The 20,773-nt window shown below is 39.7% G+C and overlaps 1 protein-coding gene across 8 annotated transcripts in view; it reads left to right on the top strand.

Annotated features, from left to right (window-relative positions):
- LOC122632890 (RNA-binding protein Musashi homolog Rbp6) overlaps positions 1-20,773 on the top strand; it is a 583,922-nt gene that overhangs the window by 417,864 nt on the left and 145,285 nt on the right. For all 8 annotated transcript variants that reach the window (XR_006327969.1, XM_043820192.1, XM_043820201.1 and 5 more), the window contains one exon: positions 8,999-9,091. Coding sequence is in view for 7 of the 8 variants with exons in the window: in XM_043820192.1 (XP_043676127.1) it covers positions 8,999-9,091 (93 nt within the window). In the remaining variant the exon portion in view is untranslated. The remainder of the gene's footprint in view (positions 1-8,998; positions 9,092-20,773) is intronic.

Raw genomic sequence — 20,773 nt, 5'->3', positions numbered from 1 at the left:
AAGCGCAACGGAGTATTTTAGTCGTGTCTGAATAAAAACCGGTTGTGATAATGTGCATCAAAGGCAGAGAGTAAAAATAGAGCATCGTGCTTAAGCCACACGTACACTGTCAGACGTCGATGCTTTCATCTTCTCGTTCAAAGAGCGACTCTTGTAAATGTTTGATGCCACAGGATCAATAAATGTAGGAAGAGAGATCGCGCGCATACAAGCCGGAAGTCGTAGAAAGGTATCGTGTCGTTGGCTCGTTCGAATCTCGTAAGAATAGGACCTGACTAGAGGTAAGATCTTTTCCTTTACGATCCAACAAAGCGAGCCCATCTCGTTGTGGTTGCGAAGGAAAAAAGTTTATTGTACATACGCTGTAAAATATATTATTACGGTACGTCGACTCGAACTCGTAGAATTTTCTCATCTTGTTATTACTGTCACGTAGGTGAGCGGACTTCTTTTTCAGCTCGTTTGTTGTCGTCGGCTCGTTATGAGGAAGTTTGAGAAAAGAGAAAAAGATACATTTAAGGGCGAACGATGACGCGATTTCGTACGAGAATGGAAGTACATAAGGAAAGTATCGGATCTTCAAAGTAGAGGATCGAGATATATCTCGGAACCTTCTACCGCGGACCTAACTCATTTTTGCGAGTTCTACGCGAGACAAGGATTAAGGGAATTTTCTTCCAAGCTAAAATTCGATATATAAGTCCTTCTTTTTCTATATGGCAACGAATTTGGACTTCGACGACCGATCCTTCCAAATGCGTACGAAGAAAATGCGAAACTTTATAGGCGGAAGAAATCGGAGGGCTATATCGGAAAAACTCGGGAATGCGTTTGTAGAGACATGGACATAATTGGGTGAGATTCGACTATCAGTGACAATCGAGGAAGAGATAGAGTGGGAAGGAGGATTAGTACTGGATCGAAGAGCGATGATAGATTTCCTCATAATCCAGTAAAGTCGCAATTCAAACAATTTAAGACGGAACAGCGGACGACGAGTGATCGATCGAGGCTACTAAAAACCAAAATGGATCGGATTTAGGTCTATATGAAGATATGACTTTTGAATTCTTGGATTATTAAATCTAATTTCGTGTTCGGAGAGGCTCTCGATGTCTTAGCGTTCGCTATCGCGATATGAAAGTTCAGCTCCTCGCCAAGGAGGTCAACCTTTTCACATCGCTGAACGAGCCTGATTGAATTTTGTTTGCATCAGTGGTACCGTCACGTTTCCGTGATAGATAGAAATAGGAAGGCATCGATTGAAAAACTCAGATTTTCTTCAAACAGTTTGAAAAGTTGTTCGGCTTCGCCATAAACCTACCTTTCTTACCCTCGTCAATCCTTGACCGAAATTTAACAGGCGAGATATAGGAGAGAAAGATAGAAAAAACAGAAGAAAAGGAACGAATGGAAGATGTGACGGTAAAGGAGAGTGGGCGGTCCATTGTGAAAAGTTTATTCGAATCAAAAACCTATCTCGAAAGAACATATGACGCCATCGAGAATCGTAATGGCGATTCACAAAACGGATCACATTTTAAAGGAGATTTCAATACCGAATCATTTTTGCTAACTATTCGTTTCTTCTGATCGGAATTAACAAGATTCCCCAATGCAATGGTTATTAATTATTGTTATATTTTTCCTGTGCAATGAAATTTTTGAAACTAAATTTTTACGATTCTCTTTAGTTGTAGTGAAAATGTGAAAATCGTGTAAACATTTCGTGGCTCTCTCATATCGCATCGGTACGGCATTTGCAGCAATTCATTATTACGTTACGAGCGTTCCATTATACCCCCACGCGCGTGTCCTTTAGTGTCATTACGAACAGAAGTACATTCTTGGACAAAACGGCTGAAATTCAGGAACGTGAAATTATATTCGACAATGGTTGGTCGAGTCGAGCACAGCCGAACACATTATATACATACCAGTATGGGAACAAGATCGGTTCTTTTCTTGCCGCTATTCTTGCGAGTGCTATTAACAGCTTACTTTTCTTCCCGAACACTATTAACAGCCTACTTTTCTCCCGGACATTTATAGATTTTAACGCGTATGTGAACACTTCTTCGCACATATGTATTTATGTGTGTGTATAAAAAAATCGAATGAAAAAGATTCTTTAGAAACGATTTTACATCACTCGACGTTCATTATTTTACTGTACCGTTGGATTGGGATCTCTAGATGCTGCAAGATCATTTCGACTAAATCATTAAGCTTTCACGGGCTTATGATCGCACGAAAAGCTCCATAAAAGAAGCTTTGATGTAACTTTACATTGTGTGTGTGTGTATGTGTGTCCATGTATAGAGAGAGAGAGAGAGAGAGAGAGAAAGAGAAAGACTGAGAGACTACTGAGGAAAGGAGAATTTGCGAAAGTCCTTAGTGAGAACGACCCATATAGTACGAATAATTTGTTAAAATACGTGTACGTATCTTGTGTATGTGTATGTGTAGTCATAGGCATTTCGGATACGTATGTACGTATGCGATATCGGGCATGAACGTTGAATCTGTGAGGAGAACGAGCCAGGATCAGGACTGGACAGTGCGATAGCGATGCTGAGCCACTCAGTAACGTTGAGCGCCTTAGCGCTCCGGTTACTGATAACCTCCACCTTTCTCTCTCTCTCTCTCTCTCTCTCTCTCTCTCTCTCTCCCTCTCTCTCTCTCTCTCTTCTACTCTTAACCTTGCATTTGGACACTTCCTTCATTATTTATAGCCATTGACTTAAATTTGTAAAATGTATCTGCGAAGAAAAATTGTTACGATTTCTCCTCGATTCTGTAAAACTTGATAGAATACCGATAGCTTCGAGGTTCTTTTTTTCCTCAATCTTTGTGTTAATATTAAAGGATCTTACTTTGTTTATCGAATTCGTTTACATTTTTATTTTTTCACTTTTTCGCATAATCGTGATTCTATATACCTTCATGTGCGTCGATACTTCAATCTATATTGTATTTCTAGACTTATTGTCGAATTTCGAACGAAAAGCTTAGCGACGGAGATATTCTTTTATCTGTGCTGGATTACCGGACTATCTGAAAGAATTTAGGCTGCGTTTGATATTCTTTTGTCAAGGGTTTTTCGTATTCTCTGGGTGACCTTGTCCGTAAGTCGAAGTAAGTATGCTCACAGACTTGAATCAATAAATTCAAAAAAGAAAATATCTCATTTTATTTTAATTTTTGGCATTTTGCCTTATCTTATCCCATTAATTATTATTAATTATTTTTACATATTGCAGTTTCGTTCCTTCTTATTATTGTTGAAATATGTACAAAGTTACAATGGAATAGTAACATATCAATTCCGCCTATCACGAAAGGATCGAAAAAATAAAACTGACTGTCCGAAAGGAGCGATCTGTTTGCAAATGATTGACGACTGAAGGTGGATCGAAACGCTATCGTCGGGTTAAAAGTAATTCCGGTAATTTCTTCGCAAGCTTTCCAGACTCGAAACACGCTCGAGTGCCGCTTTTAACGGCACTAGCGTCGAAAGAAGGGTGCCTTATAAAGCTTGAAAGATTAATACGTGTCCGCTCAAAATCATTTTAGAAGGAGCGATCTTTGATATTCTAATGGAGCTCGAACGAACGAGGGATGGAAAAAGAGAGGGAGAGGGAGAGAGAGAGAGAGAGAGAGAGAGAGAGAGAGAGAAAGTGAGGTTGAAAAAGAGATAGAGGCATTAGGCGGATAAAACGTCGAGGGACTGGATAATTTTGCATTGTCGTGTATGGAGGTCAAAGGGATAAGAATGTACCCTGGATTGGGTCCTTATTCGAAGGATATGCCGATATACATGGAAAAAAGTAGGCGATGATAGACAGAAAAGTAGCTGCTAGGATATACTCGTATATCTACATGTATATCTACATTGAAGCATATAACCCTTCGATGATTTGCTGCTTTTCGTGTCTTTTGCTCTTTTGCTCTACTTTTTCATCTCCATTCTTTTCTTCGGTATTTGTGATCTTATCTCCAATGTTCTCTAAACGATTCGTTACCGTCTCTTGCGTCATTAATCACTAATTATTTATTTGTGTAATGTTTGTAATTTTCCGATCGGATCATCTTATTCTTCCTCCTCTTCGGATTTATATATTTTTTCCCTTCCCTTTCCTTTTTGCGATATACAAAAATAAGCGAAATTATTTCAAAAGAAATATTAAGTAATTTATATCATCTAACAAATTTATTTTACTATTGAAACCAACGGACAAATTTTCTTACAAAGTGAACAGGGTTACTATTTTTAAGCAAGTAAATATATCTGTGCTTCTTTTGATATAATATTTCTTTATTAAGAGAACAGTGAAGAAAGTAAGAGATCTTATGAAAGCCCTTTTCCTAACGATAAGAAATCGCCAAGTATACTTAAATGTATACATATTTATTTATTTATTTATTTATATTTATTTTTAACTATTACATGTATATTTACATATTAAGTTCGGTTTGAAATATTTCATCAGTGCGAAATATAACACTCGATTAAATATTCACAAATTACGAATAAGTAAAACTTTCTCCTTGCATTCGGTGTAACTATTTCTGTGCTGAAGAGAGCAAATTCAATGGGAGCAGACACAATCCCTTGTGCGAACGTTTATTCCATTATTTATTTAGTTTTTTTCTGTTTTGACAGCATTATAATTCTGTAATTAATACCAAAAGTATAGATTAATTATAATCTTATTATTATAAATGTAAAAGTTTGTTTTTTAAATAAGAAAGATTTTTTAAAGTCAAAATTCAAGCGTAGATCCTCGATCTTTTTTATTTGAAATCGATATTTTTCTTGCAAATCCTTTCCCTTCATTTAAGAACGACTGGAGGGAAAAAGAAAAAGAGAGAGAGAGAGATTACTTTAAAAAATGTGGTCTCACTTATATTCTTTCTAATAGCCCTATTTCATTTTTGTTAAAAGAGAGTACGGTGAAGTGAGCAGGTATAGTATAGTGCAGCAACGACGAACCCGTGACCCGTGGATCACTCTGTGACTCGTATGGGAAGTTTAAGTGACCTATGAATATTCATAAAGTTTTATAGATTATTAAAAAAAATAGATACTCTAAATCTTTGCAAAACTCAAAAAAACTTTAAAATTATTTACTAAATTAGTAGAATATTGTTATTTATCTATATTTCATTTTTAATAAAATCTTAAAATAAAAAATATCAAATGCTATATTAATTACGTTTGCATCGACATGTTTTTGGAAACGATTATTTTCTTTAATGAATCAAAAAATCGTTGAAAAGAAATGTACTCAGAAAGGAAATGAGTCCAGCATGTTTAAAATCAATGGCTTACAATCTCATAACCCCAATATAGAAAAAATATTATTTCAAAAGCAAATTTCGCATTCGCTGTTTCAAATAAAATAATTAAAAGAAATAATTACAGAATCAATAAATAAAATAATTATAAAATAATTACATTATTCAATTTTGATTTTATATCTTCTCTTGTTGTCATAGATTGATTATATATTAAATACAGGATTTATTTTTGTTTTTTAAATTGTTCAGTTGAAGTATTTGGTCTACGACTTGTAAATACAAAATGTTTTATTCGATTCAATCGCCAAAAAGGATTCGTCATCACTGCTATAGTGCATATACATTCTATTACGTTACGGTAAAAGAGAAAGAAGGAAAAGAGATGGGCCGAGCGATGAAACTGTAAAGCCACTCCCAGTAAGTTGTAAAATCGTAATAGCCTTCCGGTATTTACATAATGCTACGGCATAATAAGTGGAACTTTCCAAGTTTCCATTACCATTCCGACGGTATCCGCTCTTATCTTCGCTAACGACTATTTCAACTCTCCTCTCCCCACTCTTGCATTCGCGACGCGTCGTCCACGACTTATATTTTTCACCTTATTCTTCGGCAGTGGCCGTTTTGCGAGGAACGTCGAGAAATATTCTCTCGCTGCTTGAAATTCGAATTCTTTTGTTACCTTCGTAAAACATTCCGAGCGTTCATTGAGATCGCCACTTACACTTTCTTCTTCTCTTTTACTTTTTTCTATCTCTTATTTCATCTTCAAAGAAATCAGCGACGAATCAGAGACCCAACGCGCGAGAGAAATCTCACAGTTTTTCGCGAGCAATCAAAAAAGAGTTTTCGCGGAGGAGAAGCGAACGTCTTCCTTTCTCGTTATATCTTCTTTTCGTTTCTTTTCTTTATTTCTCTCCTTTCTGTTCATCTTTCTTTTTTTAGTCTTCGAAGCAGTCCCTTTCGAAGTAAGTCTCGTTTGCACGACAATGCGCTCATTAAGAAGCGCTGCCTAGCAGTCGAGTCCACGGCGGTTTTCCGAGCGATGGAGCGTAATAAAATTTCAACGTTATTCCGAGCGAGCACTGGGCCCCATTTCTTAGGCCGAAACTTGTTCGTCTGTGTCAGGGATACCAACGAACTTGAATTTCTTCTCCCGCCACTTTCGAGGCCGCTGTGGAGGAGAAGGAGGGTGAAGACTGGAGCGGACTGTGGTTAGCTTCATTCGAATAAGTGCTTTCCTCTTTTCTCTATGTTTCTTTCTCTCCTTTCTCTTTTTATCTCTCTCTTTCTCTTTTTCCTCTCCCTCTCCCTTCCTCCCCCCCCCCTCTCTCTCTCTCCATAAGATCTTCCTTTTATAAGGAGAAAGAGAAATAGAAAGCGAGCTTTTCGTCGACGAAATCGGGCCAAGTCGTTTATTTAATTTTCGAGATCCGACCATTTTATTTTCATCCCCGAGACTTTATACATTTTGCTGATTAGCCGATCCCTCTCGGATGAGCTCACGAGTACTCAGTAGTTCTCCCTCCTTTCTATTCCTCCTGTGAAATGAGCAAGCGAGAACGAGCGGCATCAGGAACAACCATCCGAAGGGATGGAGGAAAAAGAGATAGAGATAGCGAGAGCGAAGAGATAGAGTGGGCTCAGAAAGGTGGAAGTAACTTGGATTCAGGAATGCAGAGGTGGAAGGACGTGCGTCCGAGACTTTGCGTTACTCACCGGATATAGAGAGGTCTAAGCCCAGCCATCACTGAAATTGCCCAAGTTTACCTCTTCTACCTTCTTTCCCCATATTTAGCTTTACTCTACTTCTTCCTCTCCCTCCCACTTTTATTTCCTCTCTTCCTTTCTTACCTTTCCTCCTTCTACTTAAAATCTAATTCTCCTTCTTTGGAGATCAGCCTCTTTCCTTACCTTTATTTCTCTTTCTTCCTCTTCCCTTCGCTCTCTCGTCATTAACCGCACGAGTCTCGAAACTGTAAAACGTTCCGCTCTTCTCTTTATCTTTCTTTGCTTTCTTTCTTTCGTCGTATTTCGAACTCTATTGCGATACGATCGCATTATCAAGATTCTAAGAATTAAGTGTACCAACTCGCCATTTTTCTCTATATCTCTCTCTCTTTCCCTTTGTAAGCTTCGTGAGCGAGAGCCCGAGAGAGCGCTTTGCATTTCCATCTTTTCCTCATCTCCGTCCCCTTCCAAGATTTTTGTATTAATTCACTTTCTTGCAATTGATTCATCTCGTTCCGGAGGATCAAGGAGTCGCTTTCATTCCATTATTTCATAATGCAGCCACTCGACCGGACTGTACGTACATTCAATTCACTTAACGTATTCTCCCGTACTCTCTCCAACGTATCTCAATCTTTCTTTCTTTCTATCTTTCTTTCTTTCCGTCTCTATCTTTTCTTTACATTCCTGCTTTTTCTCGCCCACACCCACGCATTGTAGTCTTCCGTTCAATAACGGACTCGATGATATAATGCAGTGAGCGGTATCTTAACAAGAAACCTCGAAATAGATAACCGCATATAATCAAAGAGTATCGTGACATTGCCAGTTTACTTTTCTATGAAAAAGAAGGTATATGCCCAGTCAATCCGTTTTAATACAATTTCACAATATAGTTCCTAATCTTTGGAAACCTTTCGACGTGAAAGTTGTCTTCGTTTATTCCTTGCAACGCACTTTTTCTCTTTTTCTTTCTGTTTTATGTTATATAATATATCTATATGTACATAGATACATAGATACGTACGTAAACGAGTAGAAAGCTCCTACTATTCATGCTAGAAAAGAATAGAAAATGGGGATGAAAAAAAGAAAAGAAGAACTTTGTCATTGCGAGGACCACCCACACGTTTTTCCTTTTCTCACTCCACCCTTCCTTTGATCATGACCTTTCATGCCCTATATTTCCCATTTTACGTATCGTTTAGCAATCTTTGCCAAACGATATTTTTGTGATGTTACTGCTGCTGGTGCTACGTTCTATAATTTGAAAGCAGTAATCCGTATTAAAATTTATCACAGAGCTTAAATTTTTCAAGTGTTTATTGTTAGTAACGAACGTAACTGGTAACGTGCAATGACGTAGATGATATTTAGGCTGCGTGCGCACTATCGACCAGTCGCCGGTGACCAGGTCGAAACGAGAGACCAAAAAACTAGGCTACCGAACTCGGCGATTCCAATTCGTCAATAACGTAATATATGATTTCAGTAGCAAGTTTCTGCATAAGCAGTTAAGATATTTGTATCGAGCCTCTTGAAGACTACCTTCGCCAGTTTCTGGTCTTCAAAAAGATTATTTATAGTGCAAATGCGTGCTTCTGATTCAATGTATTTCACTGATCGTGGCAAACAGCGGATCGTCCATGTTTTTCTGAGACCAAGTGCGTACACGGTCATATATTCCCTTGAATCCAGTGATCGATCTGGTCGCTAGCAACTGGTCGACAATATATATGCGGACTTATCCGATCCTTATCAATTTCTTTACCACGAATGGACCATTTTTCAAGCTATTTTCTCTACTCTACTTCCCCTCTCGTTCGTCAAATATTCCGGTTATATTACGACGCCTTTATTATTGTCGTTCTTTTATCATTCGTAAATATGTGTATATACACATATTAAGGAATATATCTCGAAAGGCTTTTAAATGTAATCCAACATGTTTCTCGCGTTACAGATGGTGACGAGGACAAAGAAGATATTCGTCGGTGGGCTATCGGCACCGACGACGCTGGAGGACGTCAAAAATTATTTCGAGCAGTTCGGTCCGGTGAGTAGCCAGATAGACCTTGTCCGTCAAACGCGATTATACAGTTCTCTTGTATACATATGTGTACGCAGATAGATACGTCATTTTTATCGTGATCGGCGATCGAATGGATAGATTAGCTCGATTTTCAGTAAATTTACACTATACGTGGATGCATCCCCCAGGATGTCAAAACGCGTTACATCGGTATCACGCTACGATATCATTCGTAAAACGACGCGTTACGTTTGCTCATCAAAGTTTTTAGTAGATGTCATAGTTACGTCGTATTCTGTACGCGTTTGAATTATCTATATATCTAGCTTTTTCTTTTGCTGCTTTGACCTAGCATTACGGATAACGATTGTCACGAAACTCGGTTCGATCGAACTGTGTTTATATTTTCGTCAGGAGGCCTGGAAACGAGCTGAATATATGAGCGACCACCGTGCAAACACTCGCGAACGTTTCTCTATTTTCGGTTATTCGAGGGCTTCCTGCGCTGCCACCCGGCCGATTTCCAAACGTCGAACAAAACGCATCGAATTCGACGGACATAACCGGACCGACGTCGTTACTATTCATCGAACTTTGCGTCGTTTATTATATTCTTGAATGATCGGTTTCATCGTGACGCCATTTGCGATTTTATTTTTTCTTTCCATTCTCTATCGCAGATACGCAGCGAGAAATAATAATACGAGTGCGGAAAAAGGTTTCGTATCTTCTTTTCTTGTATAATCGATTGTTCTTCCGTTATCGATTCAATAATGATTATTAAAATTATAATTATTTATCGAGGATATAACTTTAAACAAATAGACAATTAAAAATTTTTTCTCCAATTTTTATACACGTATTAGAAGAAAATCGATAATGAGAGAAAGAAATACATCCGAGAGTTGATCGATCATTTTCAATAACGAATAAAATGTTTATGTTACCATCGTGTATAGCACATCAAAAATTTCAAACTCTTATTCTTACCGTCTGAATTTTTTGTTCCGTTAGCTCGGAGGTTAAGAAAATGGATTTATTCTTATTTCATAAAGATTAGATGGTATTTATAGATTCATCGCGTCATCATTCTAAATCGAGTTGACCTATTCATCGGTGAAATACAAAAAACTTTTCATTCGTTCCTGTTTATAAATTGCTACTCTTGGGTGTTTATAATTGTACCTCTCGAGCATTGGTCTGCGTGCGAAGAATATATCGCTGTTCTTCGTTATCGTTCGAGGTAAAGTTTAACGATTGATATGCACGAGTCGACTCGCTCCGATTCATGCTTCGAGCGATTTCTACGAACGAAAGCACTTGACTCTGTGGCCGACATGGAGAATCCTTCGTATTATTATTCCGAAGATTACGACAGGATATTTCAGGCGAAATACATCGAAGTTCAAAAAGCGATTTTGAACCAAAGTAAGTGCTACAAACTCGGGATATTAATTTCAACTATTAAGTATGGCAATTCAACGGAGCTGGAACATGGAATCGATAGGTGATAGTTCGACCTTGAAGTTTCTCCACCTTTTCACCGATTTGCATCTTATAACACAGGGTTGGACCAAACATTAACCTGAGCATCATAAACTTCCTTTTGAAATCCTACGGAGAATCTCGAGTGCTCGAGACGGTACTCCATTTCTTGGTAAGCGATGAGGAGTTGTTGGAAGAGGCCACCTGAGACGAGCATCTTTGCTAATTAGACTCTATCGACTCATGACACTATAGAAACGATTACGCGTTATTGTGTGAACTTTTCGGGAAGGACTGTCGTTCGATCGATAACAACACTCATGTGATTCATTGCAATGTCACTTTCAAGGCATACCATTAACCGTGTTTATGCGTTTTATGACCTTGGCTTCGATTCGTGAACAGTTGGTACGAATGACTTTTGGCCAATTAATAACGATCAATGCTCGCTAATAAAACTAATGGCATGTTTCCTAAATAGCGCTGATAGAAGCGAAACTTTTCTGGCCTCGATTCGTTCTTTTAGAAGTTTGAAAAGAAAATAAAACGGCACGTGAAGAAGAAATTAATCGATTAAACTCTCTTTACCACGAATATCAGCGATCACCATCGAGAATTACGGTCGTGCTTTGAAATCGCTTTCTATAATCATCGTTATAGTTTCTTAGACAGCGAACGCATAGCTGATGAAGGATAAGCATTCGACGGCCTCGATATCGTTTATCATTGACAGAAGTCCAGATTCCCACGATGGAAATAGTACGACGAAACTCGAAACTGCTATCGTTGCATGACAAGGCAAACGTAGCTATTCGCTTGAAATACACCAGTGAAATAATTTATCGGGAAACTTGATTTCTACGATTTGCTTCGTGGTTACTTTTAACTCTCAGGTGACACTCGAAGCAATTTCGCAAAAGGGTCGAACGAAAGAAGGCAAAGAAAGGAGAGAGAATTATGAGATGAGAAAGAAGAGAGGAAAAAGAGGAAGAAAAGTATGTTTCTCTATCGATTGTAGCTTGAGCCAAAAATGGATTTGAGATATCGGAACGTGGTTGCTATCTCCGGCTTAAATCACCGCAGTCTCTCTGTCTCTCTCTCTCTCTCTCTCTCTCTCTCTCTTCTCATTTCTTTGTCCCTCCCTTTCCCGACTCTCTTCACTCTTTCGTTTTGTACCAAAAGTCTCGTCTGGTATTGAATGCAGAATTTCCGGCTTGTGTAGTGGGTCGAGTTGGCCTTCCCGTGTCTGACCCATATCTGAAGATACGATCAGGGCACGTTTCACGCACACACACACATACCCGCATGAAGCCATTTCAGGCTTCAATTCCTACGAATGAAGCACATGGCACATACAACGAACGCGTATATATCGGAAGAAGGATGTAAACACAGATGAAGAAACATCCCACAGCTTATATGTAACGCTCACATACACATATACACACAGATATATACATATGGAAGATTTCACCATCGAGATCCCGTTCGTAATCTTATATCGTATCCCGGATTCTCCCGGTCGAGATCTCTTTCTACCTCTCGATACTCATCTTCTTTCGACTGGTAGAGGGTTGAGAGATACATCGAAGGATGGGAAACAGAAAAAAACAAAAAGCGAGAGAGAAAAAGAAAGAGAGGGCGTAAGATTCCTCTCTGGTAAACTCGTGAAACTCTCCGGTTAGTCGAATAAAACTAGATGGTACTGCCGGTAAGTGTGTTACATTTATTTGATCCGTCAAGTTCCGTCGTAAGAAAGAAATCTTATCTTCGTATCTGCTACCGCCAGACGGACGTAACTTCGTAGTCCAAGCTTTTGTATCTCGAGTAGAGTCTATCGTTTCCCGATCTTATTGCATTAGAAGAATAGCGTGGTTCCTTGGATACTCACGGAGTGAGTATTTTCTACGTGATCTTAAATGTGGTCCGCCTCTTTTATTCGAGATTCGGGTTCGTTATCGCCGCTTGGACAAAATTTTTCTGTGAAAAAACAAATGACACTTTATATATCATACGTAACATCGGTAGTTAGTCGTAGGTTCGATAAATTGACGAACCAACCCTTCGTTTCCTCGAGCGACCATCGAGTTTTTTCGCGGCATATCGAGACCGAGGGTTGCACGCGATTTAAAACTTAGATGAGGGTGTCCGAGAACGTTACTTGAAAAATGAATGGATCCCCAAAGACTGAGAGCTTAATTGCGCTCGCTTTCAACTTCCAACTTCCTTCCTTCGATGGTCGATGCAATGGAGGAAGGAAATGGCTGGCTAAGGGATAGGAAAGACGCAAGGAGAACGTGGAAGTAGTTACGCCGTTGAGACCTCTTTGACGTGATAGTTAACGGCCGACTTGAAATTAAGAAATTAAGAATTAATATGACTTACGACTTGGTCAAACCCTCTAAATTCTTCTCTTTCAACATCGCTTTCACATCTTTCGCTTATAATATATCCTTTCCTTTTGAGTAAACTAATTTCTATCACAGAATCGTTCATGGAAATCGGCCCGTTCTGAAATCCTCTCGGGGAGACCAATTTAAGGCGAAAGAAGCGATGAAAAATCAGCATGAATTTCGTCGAGAGAGAGAGAGAGAGAGAGAGAGAGAGAGAGAGAGAGAGAGAGAGAGAGAGAGAGAGAGAGAAGCGAAGGCAAAAGTTCGTATTGATCCTTTGGCTTAGCGGTATTTCTCGTACAAATCGATGCGTTAATTAGAACACTCCAAAATATTTTCCTATATCGTGGAACGAGCCGGTACAAAAGGGCGACTGCAATTAAACTCGTTTTCGTAAAAGTTTATTCGTAACGGTCTCCTCTCCGTTCTCGAACTCCATTTTCTCGACACCGTATCTTAGGAAATCCAATATTTTTTTATTGATTAACCTCATACTTTTATTTTATCCATCGACTCAACGGGCCCCTTCTTGATTCGTTGCATTCAAGGTCGAGTGATACTAACTCTCTCTTTCTCTCTTTCTCTCTTCCTTTCTCTCTGTCTCTCTCTCTCTCTCTCTCTCTCTCTCTCTCTCTCTCTCGCAGAGTATTCCTCTCTTTCGTAAAGCCATGCTTGCGTGGGTGAATAAATAAATTTAATGGCGCTTGTCACGTAGCAAAACGGGATAAATTCCGGGCGCCTGACAGCCATTTAAAACAATGCCGTCGCGAATACACGCCATTTGTAACCCGGTGCTTTTGTTTCACGTTGCTATTCATTCTGGCACCCCTTCATCGCCACCCTCTCTCCGCTTCTCCACCGACATCTCCTCTACTCTTCCTCCTCCCATCTATTCTATATCCGCCAGCGCCACCATCGTCCGGACGACCGAGCGAAACCGGTACCATCGTTGATCTCGATAGCGACCACGCTTGCATCGAATTCGTGCTTCACTTTTCATCCCGATACAAATGCAATCGAGTCTCCCCGCCGATAAGACTAGAACACGATGCTCGATGCTCGTCGAGCGATACCTTTGTTTTCCGATCGAATATAGTAACGATGAAAACGATTAATGAGTCATTAACGAATGTACGATACATCGAGCAGGGAGCGTTCGACGATTACTAATGAAAAATCGAACAAACAGTTAATTATTTGTCGCCGTTCTCTCTCAATGACTAGAATTATTTTATCGTACGAAATCATAATTCGTTGTGTTAATTACAGTCTCATATAAGCTATTCGAGAATTATATAGAAGCCGTTTTATGTGCGCAAGGTCATTTATCGAAATGACAATAAACGAATGTGGATGACGGAAGAGAGGCGAGAAAAGAGAAGGGTGAGCTAACGAGATACGGTATATCGGACATGTTCGCACTATGAAAAATTCGAGAGGATATAAAACAATCACACGAAGGCCACGTAAGTAATATAATTATTACGATTTTTAAATTATTCATAACTTGTCACATTTCTATTCGACACAAATAGGTACACCTTTTATATATCTTCTCCTACTTAGCATTCATCATTGCCTGTAGCAGGTGGTAACGTTCTAAATTATGTTACGTGCTCTTTCTAAAACTTTTTTTCAACTGGCAAAACTTAAGACGGATCTTTCGGTTTCTTGGAAAGAAAAACGAGAAAGAAAAAGGAAAATTTGCAAAAGCCGGGACTAGGAGACGAGAGGGTGAAAGTCAAGGGAATGAAGGAACAAGCCAACGAAAGCGTTTCTTCTTCGAGGATGAAGGGAACCGTTTCTTGAGCAAGGGTACTCGGGCACGTGAAATGAAATTTATGAGGGTCCTTTATTCCAGCACTTAGGAGGCCGACTTAAGTTTGAGCAATTTATTAATTTCCTCGTGTTTCGGCATGGAGCCGGTGATGCCTCTCTTTCTCTTTTGCCCACTTTTCTCTTTCATCTCTTGAGAAAGAAATCGCGTCACCCCAACATGTATACTACCAGCCCTGTCTGTCTAACGTATACCTTTCGTCTTAGTCGCTTATGCTTACCGTTCCCTTCGCCTCGTCGTCGTCGTCGTCGTCGTCGTCGTCGTCATTTGCCGAAGACAATACCGCATGCCGGCTGCGTGTCGCCATAAAAAGGAGGATTTTCGCGACTTCTGTCGCATCGTCGTACGGATTTTCCTTCCCTATTTGTTACATCACTCCTTTTAACGGTGTGAAGTAAAGGCCTACAGAGACGACGTGTTTGCACCTACGCGAAGATATTATCTCCTTGTCTCGTTGAAAAAGAGCCCATTATTCGTGTTCAGTGAGCTTTTCAAAGGAATCCGAACTTTAAGAGAGACGAAGGAGACGAGCATTGGGAAAAGTTCGCTGAAGAAAAAGTTAACCTACAGCCTTAGGTTAAATCGATAACGCGCGTAACGACTTTCGATGTCTTTCTCGAATGTTACTCGGACAAGAAAGCACCCTTATTGAGAATCGACCGGAAAGGGGTGTGAAGATGGGGTATATGCAAGTTGAAAATGGATGTTTGTGTGTAGAATGAGGCGCGAGTGGTTTCCCTTCGTGAGGCTGACTAGAGGCTGCTTCTCTCTCTCTCTCTCTCTCTCTCTCTCTCTCTTTTTCCCTTGTTCTTTCTCTCTCTCTCTCTCTCTCTCTCTCTCTTTCCCTTGTTCTCTCTCTCCCTTCCACCCCCCTCTCTCTTCGTCTGACTGTCGATAAGCACGGGAGAGTTCGTGCAACACTCTCGCGTGCTTGCTTGTCGCCGCTTTTGTCTGGCGATGCAAGCATCATTAGCGTCGGGCGTAATGAGCGCACTAATCACCAACAGACTGTGCACTACGCTCTAGAGCACCAGTGATGCTGCGAAAGAGAGGAAGAGAAAGAGAAAAGGAAAAGAGGAAGAGAGTGTGTCGGAGATGCAACGCTTGGGACAGGAGAAGGGAACGAAGGACAACGGAGGTAGAGGAAGAGCAAGTGCCAGGAGTAGCGTTTCTATGCGCCTAAGTCTAAGAGTTATTTTTTTACGAGGGAGAAAGTAAAGAAAGCAAGATCACGTTACGCAAAGAACGTTCGATGGTTGTTTCTTTTTTTTTTACTGGTAAAACTATGCACGATAAAGAGAGCAGTAGGGGACAGAAAGAGAGAGAGAGAGAGAGAGAGAGAAAGAGAAAGAGGAAATATCGTGTCGCAACTTTCTTCGAATTTATTGAAGGATGAAATTCCCAATTTCGATATACTGAGAGATCACATGAAACATTCAAGCCCCTCTTGTACGTACATTTCAGTAAACAAGTTTATAAAAAGTTGCATCGCCGTTACGGCGGACTAGTATATTTCCTTGCATCCGTTCTTACATTTTATTTTCGAACGTTACTCTGGCAAACAGTTAAATCGATCCGCTGTAAACTCAAGACATAATAAATTACTGGGAATATCGAAGAGAGGAGGAAGACGCTAGAGAATAAGAATGATAAAGAAGACTAATAAATTAACAATATAGCGACAGGAAAGTTACGCTTGTGTAGTTAAAGAGCTGTACCCACGGTTTGGAGACATATAACTTGATGAACAACTTGATTTTACGGGGGTAAGATTGTCTCCCCCCGTAAAAGAATGTTATATCTTTATTTTATCTACTCTAGCAAAGATGAAAAATTGTAAAACAATACTTTAGAGTCTCTCACGTTGTACTTTCTCTACCTCTATTATTATTACTACCACTTTTTTTCTTGATTTTTTGAAGTGTTTTCTACAAAATCGAAAAATGTTTTCATATTTTTGAAGCAGTTCAAACAGAAATCATATCCTATGATGCACGGTTCGTCTCAATTCTTCGAAATCAAGTATTAGATTTGGAGTATCACTTAAAAGAGACAATTAAGTATAATTGTTGATTCGTAAAAAGCAAAGATTTTATTTAGAGGAAGTAGAAAATTTAATTGTTACAACTGTACTGTGCTTGCCTTCGCTATAGCAATGCCTTTTTTATAATATATTGTAGATTTACAGTGTTTGAAGATTTACAGTGTTTAAAGTTTGTACTAAGACTGCACTGATAGGAAAGAAGAATAAAGAATGAATGTACATACTGATAGAAAGACAAAATAGGGAATGAATAAAGTAACGCTACGTTGCCAAACAAATACGATAAAACTGGTTTGAATGCTACTGCAGAAAATGGTTAATAGCAAACGTACCGATAGTTCGCAGCAGTTCGAGTAATCCTACGATTACGATTACTACGTTTTCATTTTGCTAACGAAGCCCTCTCTCTTCCTCTCTTTCTCTGTTTGAGAGATTCGTGCCACCAGCTTTTCTCGAATTTCCATTCATGCTAGTGGCAGTAATTTGGAAATAGCGAAACTAATCACATGGTTCATCGATTTTTAAACGAGCGACGTTAATCAAGCGCAGCCTTTGCTATCTCGTGATATAACGTTTCGACGTAAAAGGACGATCGTACGCTTTGCGAAACTATAAAGTAGGTTATCGAAAGCAGTTTCATTCGCCACGAATGATAATTCATTTTTCATCGAAGACGAAGTCCTTGCTGAACTATGATCGGACTTGAAAGTTGACCGCCGAATTGGATGGAGATGGTTTTAAAGTTAGGCTTCGCGAAGATTTGAGGAAAAATAAGAGAGAGAAAAAGAAAGAGACAGACAGACAGATAGATAAATAGATAGATAGATAGATAGATAGAGAGAGAGAGAGAGAGAGAGAGAGAGAGAGAGAGACAGACAGAGAGAGTAAAGGGGAACAAGGGAGAGCGAGAGAGAACCTGCATTTAACAATCCCGTTAAACATTAACTGCCTGTCTGCAGTTTTCCCCCATAACTCCGGGTTAACTTTGATTGCAGCTAACGGCCCCCAGGGATAGTGCCTTTAAAAGGGAGGGCGCCAGGGGAATGAAGGAGGGTAAAGTGGGCTGATGAAGAAGGCAGTCGAGACTATTAGAGAGAAAGAGAAAGTAGTAGTAACATGGTGGGAAAGGCGAACGGTCGAACTAAAGGAAGTATCTTATAACTTCTTAAAATTATCCAAGACTCGAGAATTTAACTGCTGTTAAATTCCACTCGGCAATTACCTCGCACTTTATCGATGCTCGAAGTACGTGGAATGATGACCATTTTCAATGCCCGCTTCGAATCCCGATATCTTTTATCGTAAATAACAATGGTGAAAGAAAAACAAGAGAAAAGAGAGGTTTTCATATTTGCCTTCAAATATGTATATATGTACCTACACTTCGATTACGAGCTCGCAAAATAACCAGTCCGTGAATGAATTCCTATGATTTATGATCGTCCTGCCGTTCTCGCCAACGCAGTTATTACCAAGTAGATTTCCGTAAGTTCCGTCGATCTTTCTCTCTCGCGTCAATGAATTTCAAACGAGCCCCGAAAAATGTCTTACGTTTTATAAAATATTTATGCTTTTTCAACGTGAACTTTTACGTAATTTAATAACATATTATAATCTAAATTATCATTTTTCAGTAAAAATACTTTTACTTACAGGGAAATTACTATTTTTCTGCGAATATGGTCGATGAAAGGAACATTGCTACTACCGAAACAAATAGCAATTGCAACGAGACACGGAGGCCGTAAATTAAAAGGCAGACAATGAGCTCATGCAGTTGACAAGTAATGAGCCGTATAATGATTTTATCGGGCAATTGTTGGCGTTTCATGTTGCAATGTCGATTGAACGCGAATAATGGTTCATACGCAGGAGGCATTTGAGCATTCATTGTCCATTCGGCCGTCTACTTGCGACCGCTGGTTACGTTTGACCGCTCTGACGATCGTCTCCTTTTTTCTCTGTTCATTCCTCAACTCCTGTCTATTTGAAAAACGAGACGGCCGTCAAAGAATTTTAATTTTCTTCTCATCATTTGCAACATCGTAACCGGAGAAAGAAACGACATCGGACTATTATAGAGACCGGAATATCTTCGGAAATTTCTGCATCGTATGAAAAATGATTTAAAGATACGATATATGCGGACATTTTCACAATGCCAACGTTATTCCAACCCGCTTTTTCGCATTAATCGAAGAGCCAGAGAAAAAATACCTCCTTTGCATTCCCAGGTAAATTCAATGCAAGCTCGCGAGAATCGTTTAGTTCGGTTCTCTCGCATTCGATCGCTTTTAGTTCCCAGGTGTGGACGAATGCATGTACGTGTATGTTGCTAGCCACAATCTATGTATGCATACACACACACAAAGATGTATCTACGTCAGGTCGGAGAGGCGAAGCCAGGGTTCGGTCGTGCAACGCCTCGAGGGTATATTTCACCGTAGAAAACGGCACCTAGATTACGAGTTTATCTAAATGGCACTAGAAACGCAGGAGTCGCGCTAGAGTGGCGTTCAGATTAGGGGGTGCGCCATCGCAACGTTGGCCAAGGCACCGGTGAAAAGGGAGGAGTCGGGGTATGTTTATGGTTTCATGACAGGGAAAATTGTGTCCTTGGAATAAAGCTTCAAGCGGGAAGAGATTCTCTTTCTAGCCTGTACATCGTTAAACCGAAGCGAGTGGAAATTACGGCTTTCATACTACTAAAAAGCTCTTATTTCTTTGCCGAATCTACGCATGAGATATCACATGGTATGGGCTTGATAAAGAGAAAAACCATCACTGTATTCTTTGGAAAACGTTCATGAAAATATTTCCATAAAAATCATAAAACGGATTTGTTCTTTTTTGCATAAATATATAGAAAAACTTTAGAGCGATGAATAAAATTCGATTCAACGAGCTTGGAAACTCTTCACGAGTCGATATCCGAATCTCGAGTGTATTTTATCCGAAAGTACTTAACGTTATCGAAAAGGATTTTCTTCAGAAGGATTGCTGGTCGATAGGACCAGCCGAAAATGCGGGAGATTTCCTATAAGCGAAATCGAATGCGGTTGACGAAAACGACTCGAAAATGCAATAGTCTGTCCCGTCTATATGACCCTCGGGGGATAAATCAGAACGCGGTTTCGCGCCCCTCGAATTACGACCGGATGACAAAATTTTGATTTTCTTGCTCGAGCTACCCTGCTCGTCGTCTTTTATCCGATTTTAAACCACGAAGAAACGACCCTAGCAGCGCAACCTTAACGCGTTTCTCCTATTTCGAAGAATCTCCGATGTCTTTCTCTTTTTCTTCTTCCCTTTGGCGATGCTCTCCCATATTTTTCGTAGAAAACGAGATTCTCATCGCGGTGAAAATTGCACGAGGAGATGCTGGGATCTTTCTAATTTGTCGGGACGACGATGAGAACTACAACGACGAAAAGTTTCTTTCTCCAAGGTTGTGCTCCTGTCTTGCCAGGAAATAATCATCGCGATATCCAAGAGATAACCTGTTTGTAATTACCTTGGTAAACGTTACGAGCGATATTCGAGTAGAATACCACGATGCAACTTTGTTGCCTAGGATTTTGTGGTTCCCGTATTACAGCCTTCGCCTTTGAGCATAAGCGTAACCCGCAGCTCAGGATCTTCTTAAGATTAGTTGTTGTTGGATCGAGTTCCTCTCTTAGCAGACAAACTAGCAGCTTTCACGAACCCATCGACGCATTTCGAATCTCGTATTTCCGGGCACAATAAGAACGGCCAAGCCACATATTTACGCTCTAAGAATTATTCAGTTGAAGTTGTAAGATACGTATACAGCACTTGTATTACGAGTCGGAAAAGGGGAAGCTTAGAGTCGTATTGCTTTGGCGAAGAAGATAAAAAGAAAAAAATCGTGGATCTTGTTTGATTAAATTTAAACATCCAGCATTCGGATTGTTATAAATTTGTAT

This window comes from Vespula pensylvanica, chromosome 1, assembly GCF_014466175.1.
Source record: "Vespula pensylvanica isolate Volc-1 chromosome 1, ASM1446617v1, whole genome shotgun sequence".
In the NCBI taxonomy this organism is placed as follows: Eukaryota; Metazoa; Arthropoda; class Insecta; order Hymenoptera; family Vespidae; genus Vespula; species Vespula pensylvanica.
The sequence above is the reverse complement of the archived record's forward strand: the minus strand, read 5'-3'. Positions and strand labels throughout refer to the sequence as shown.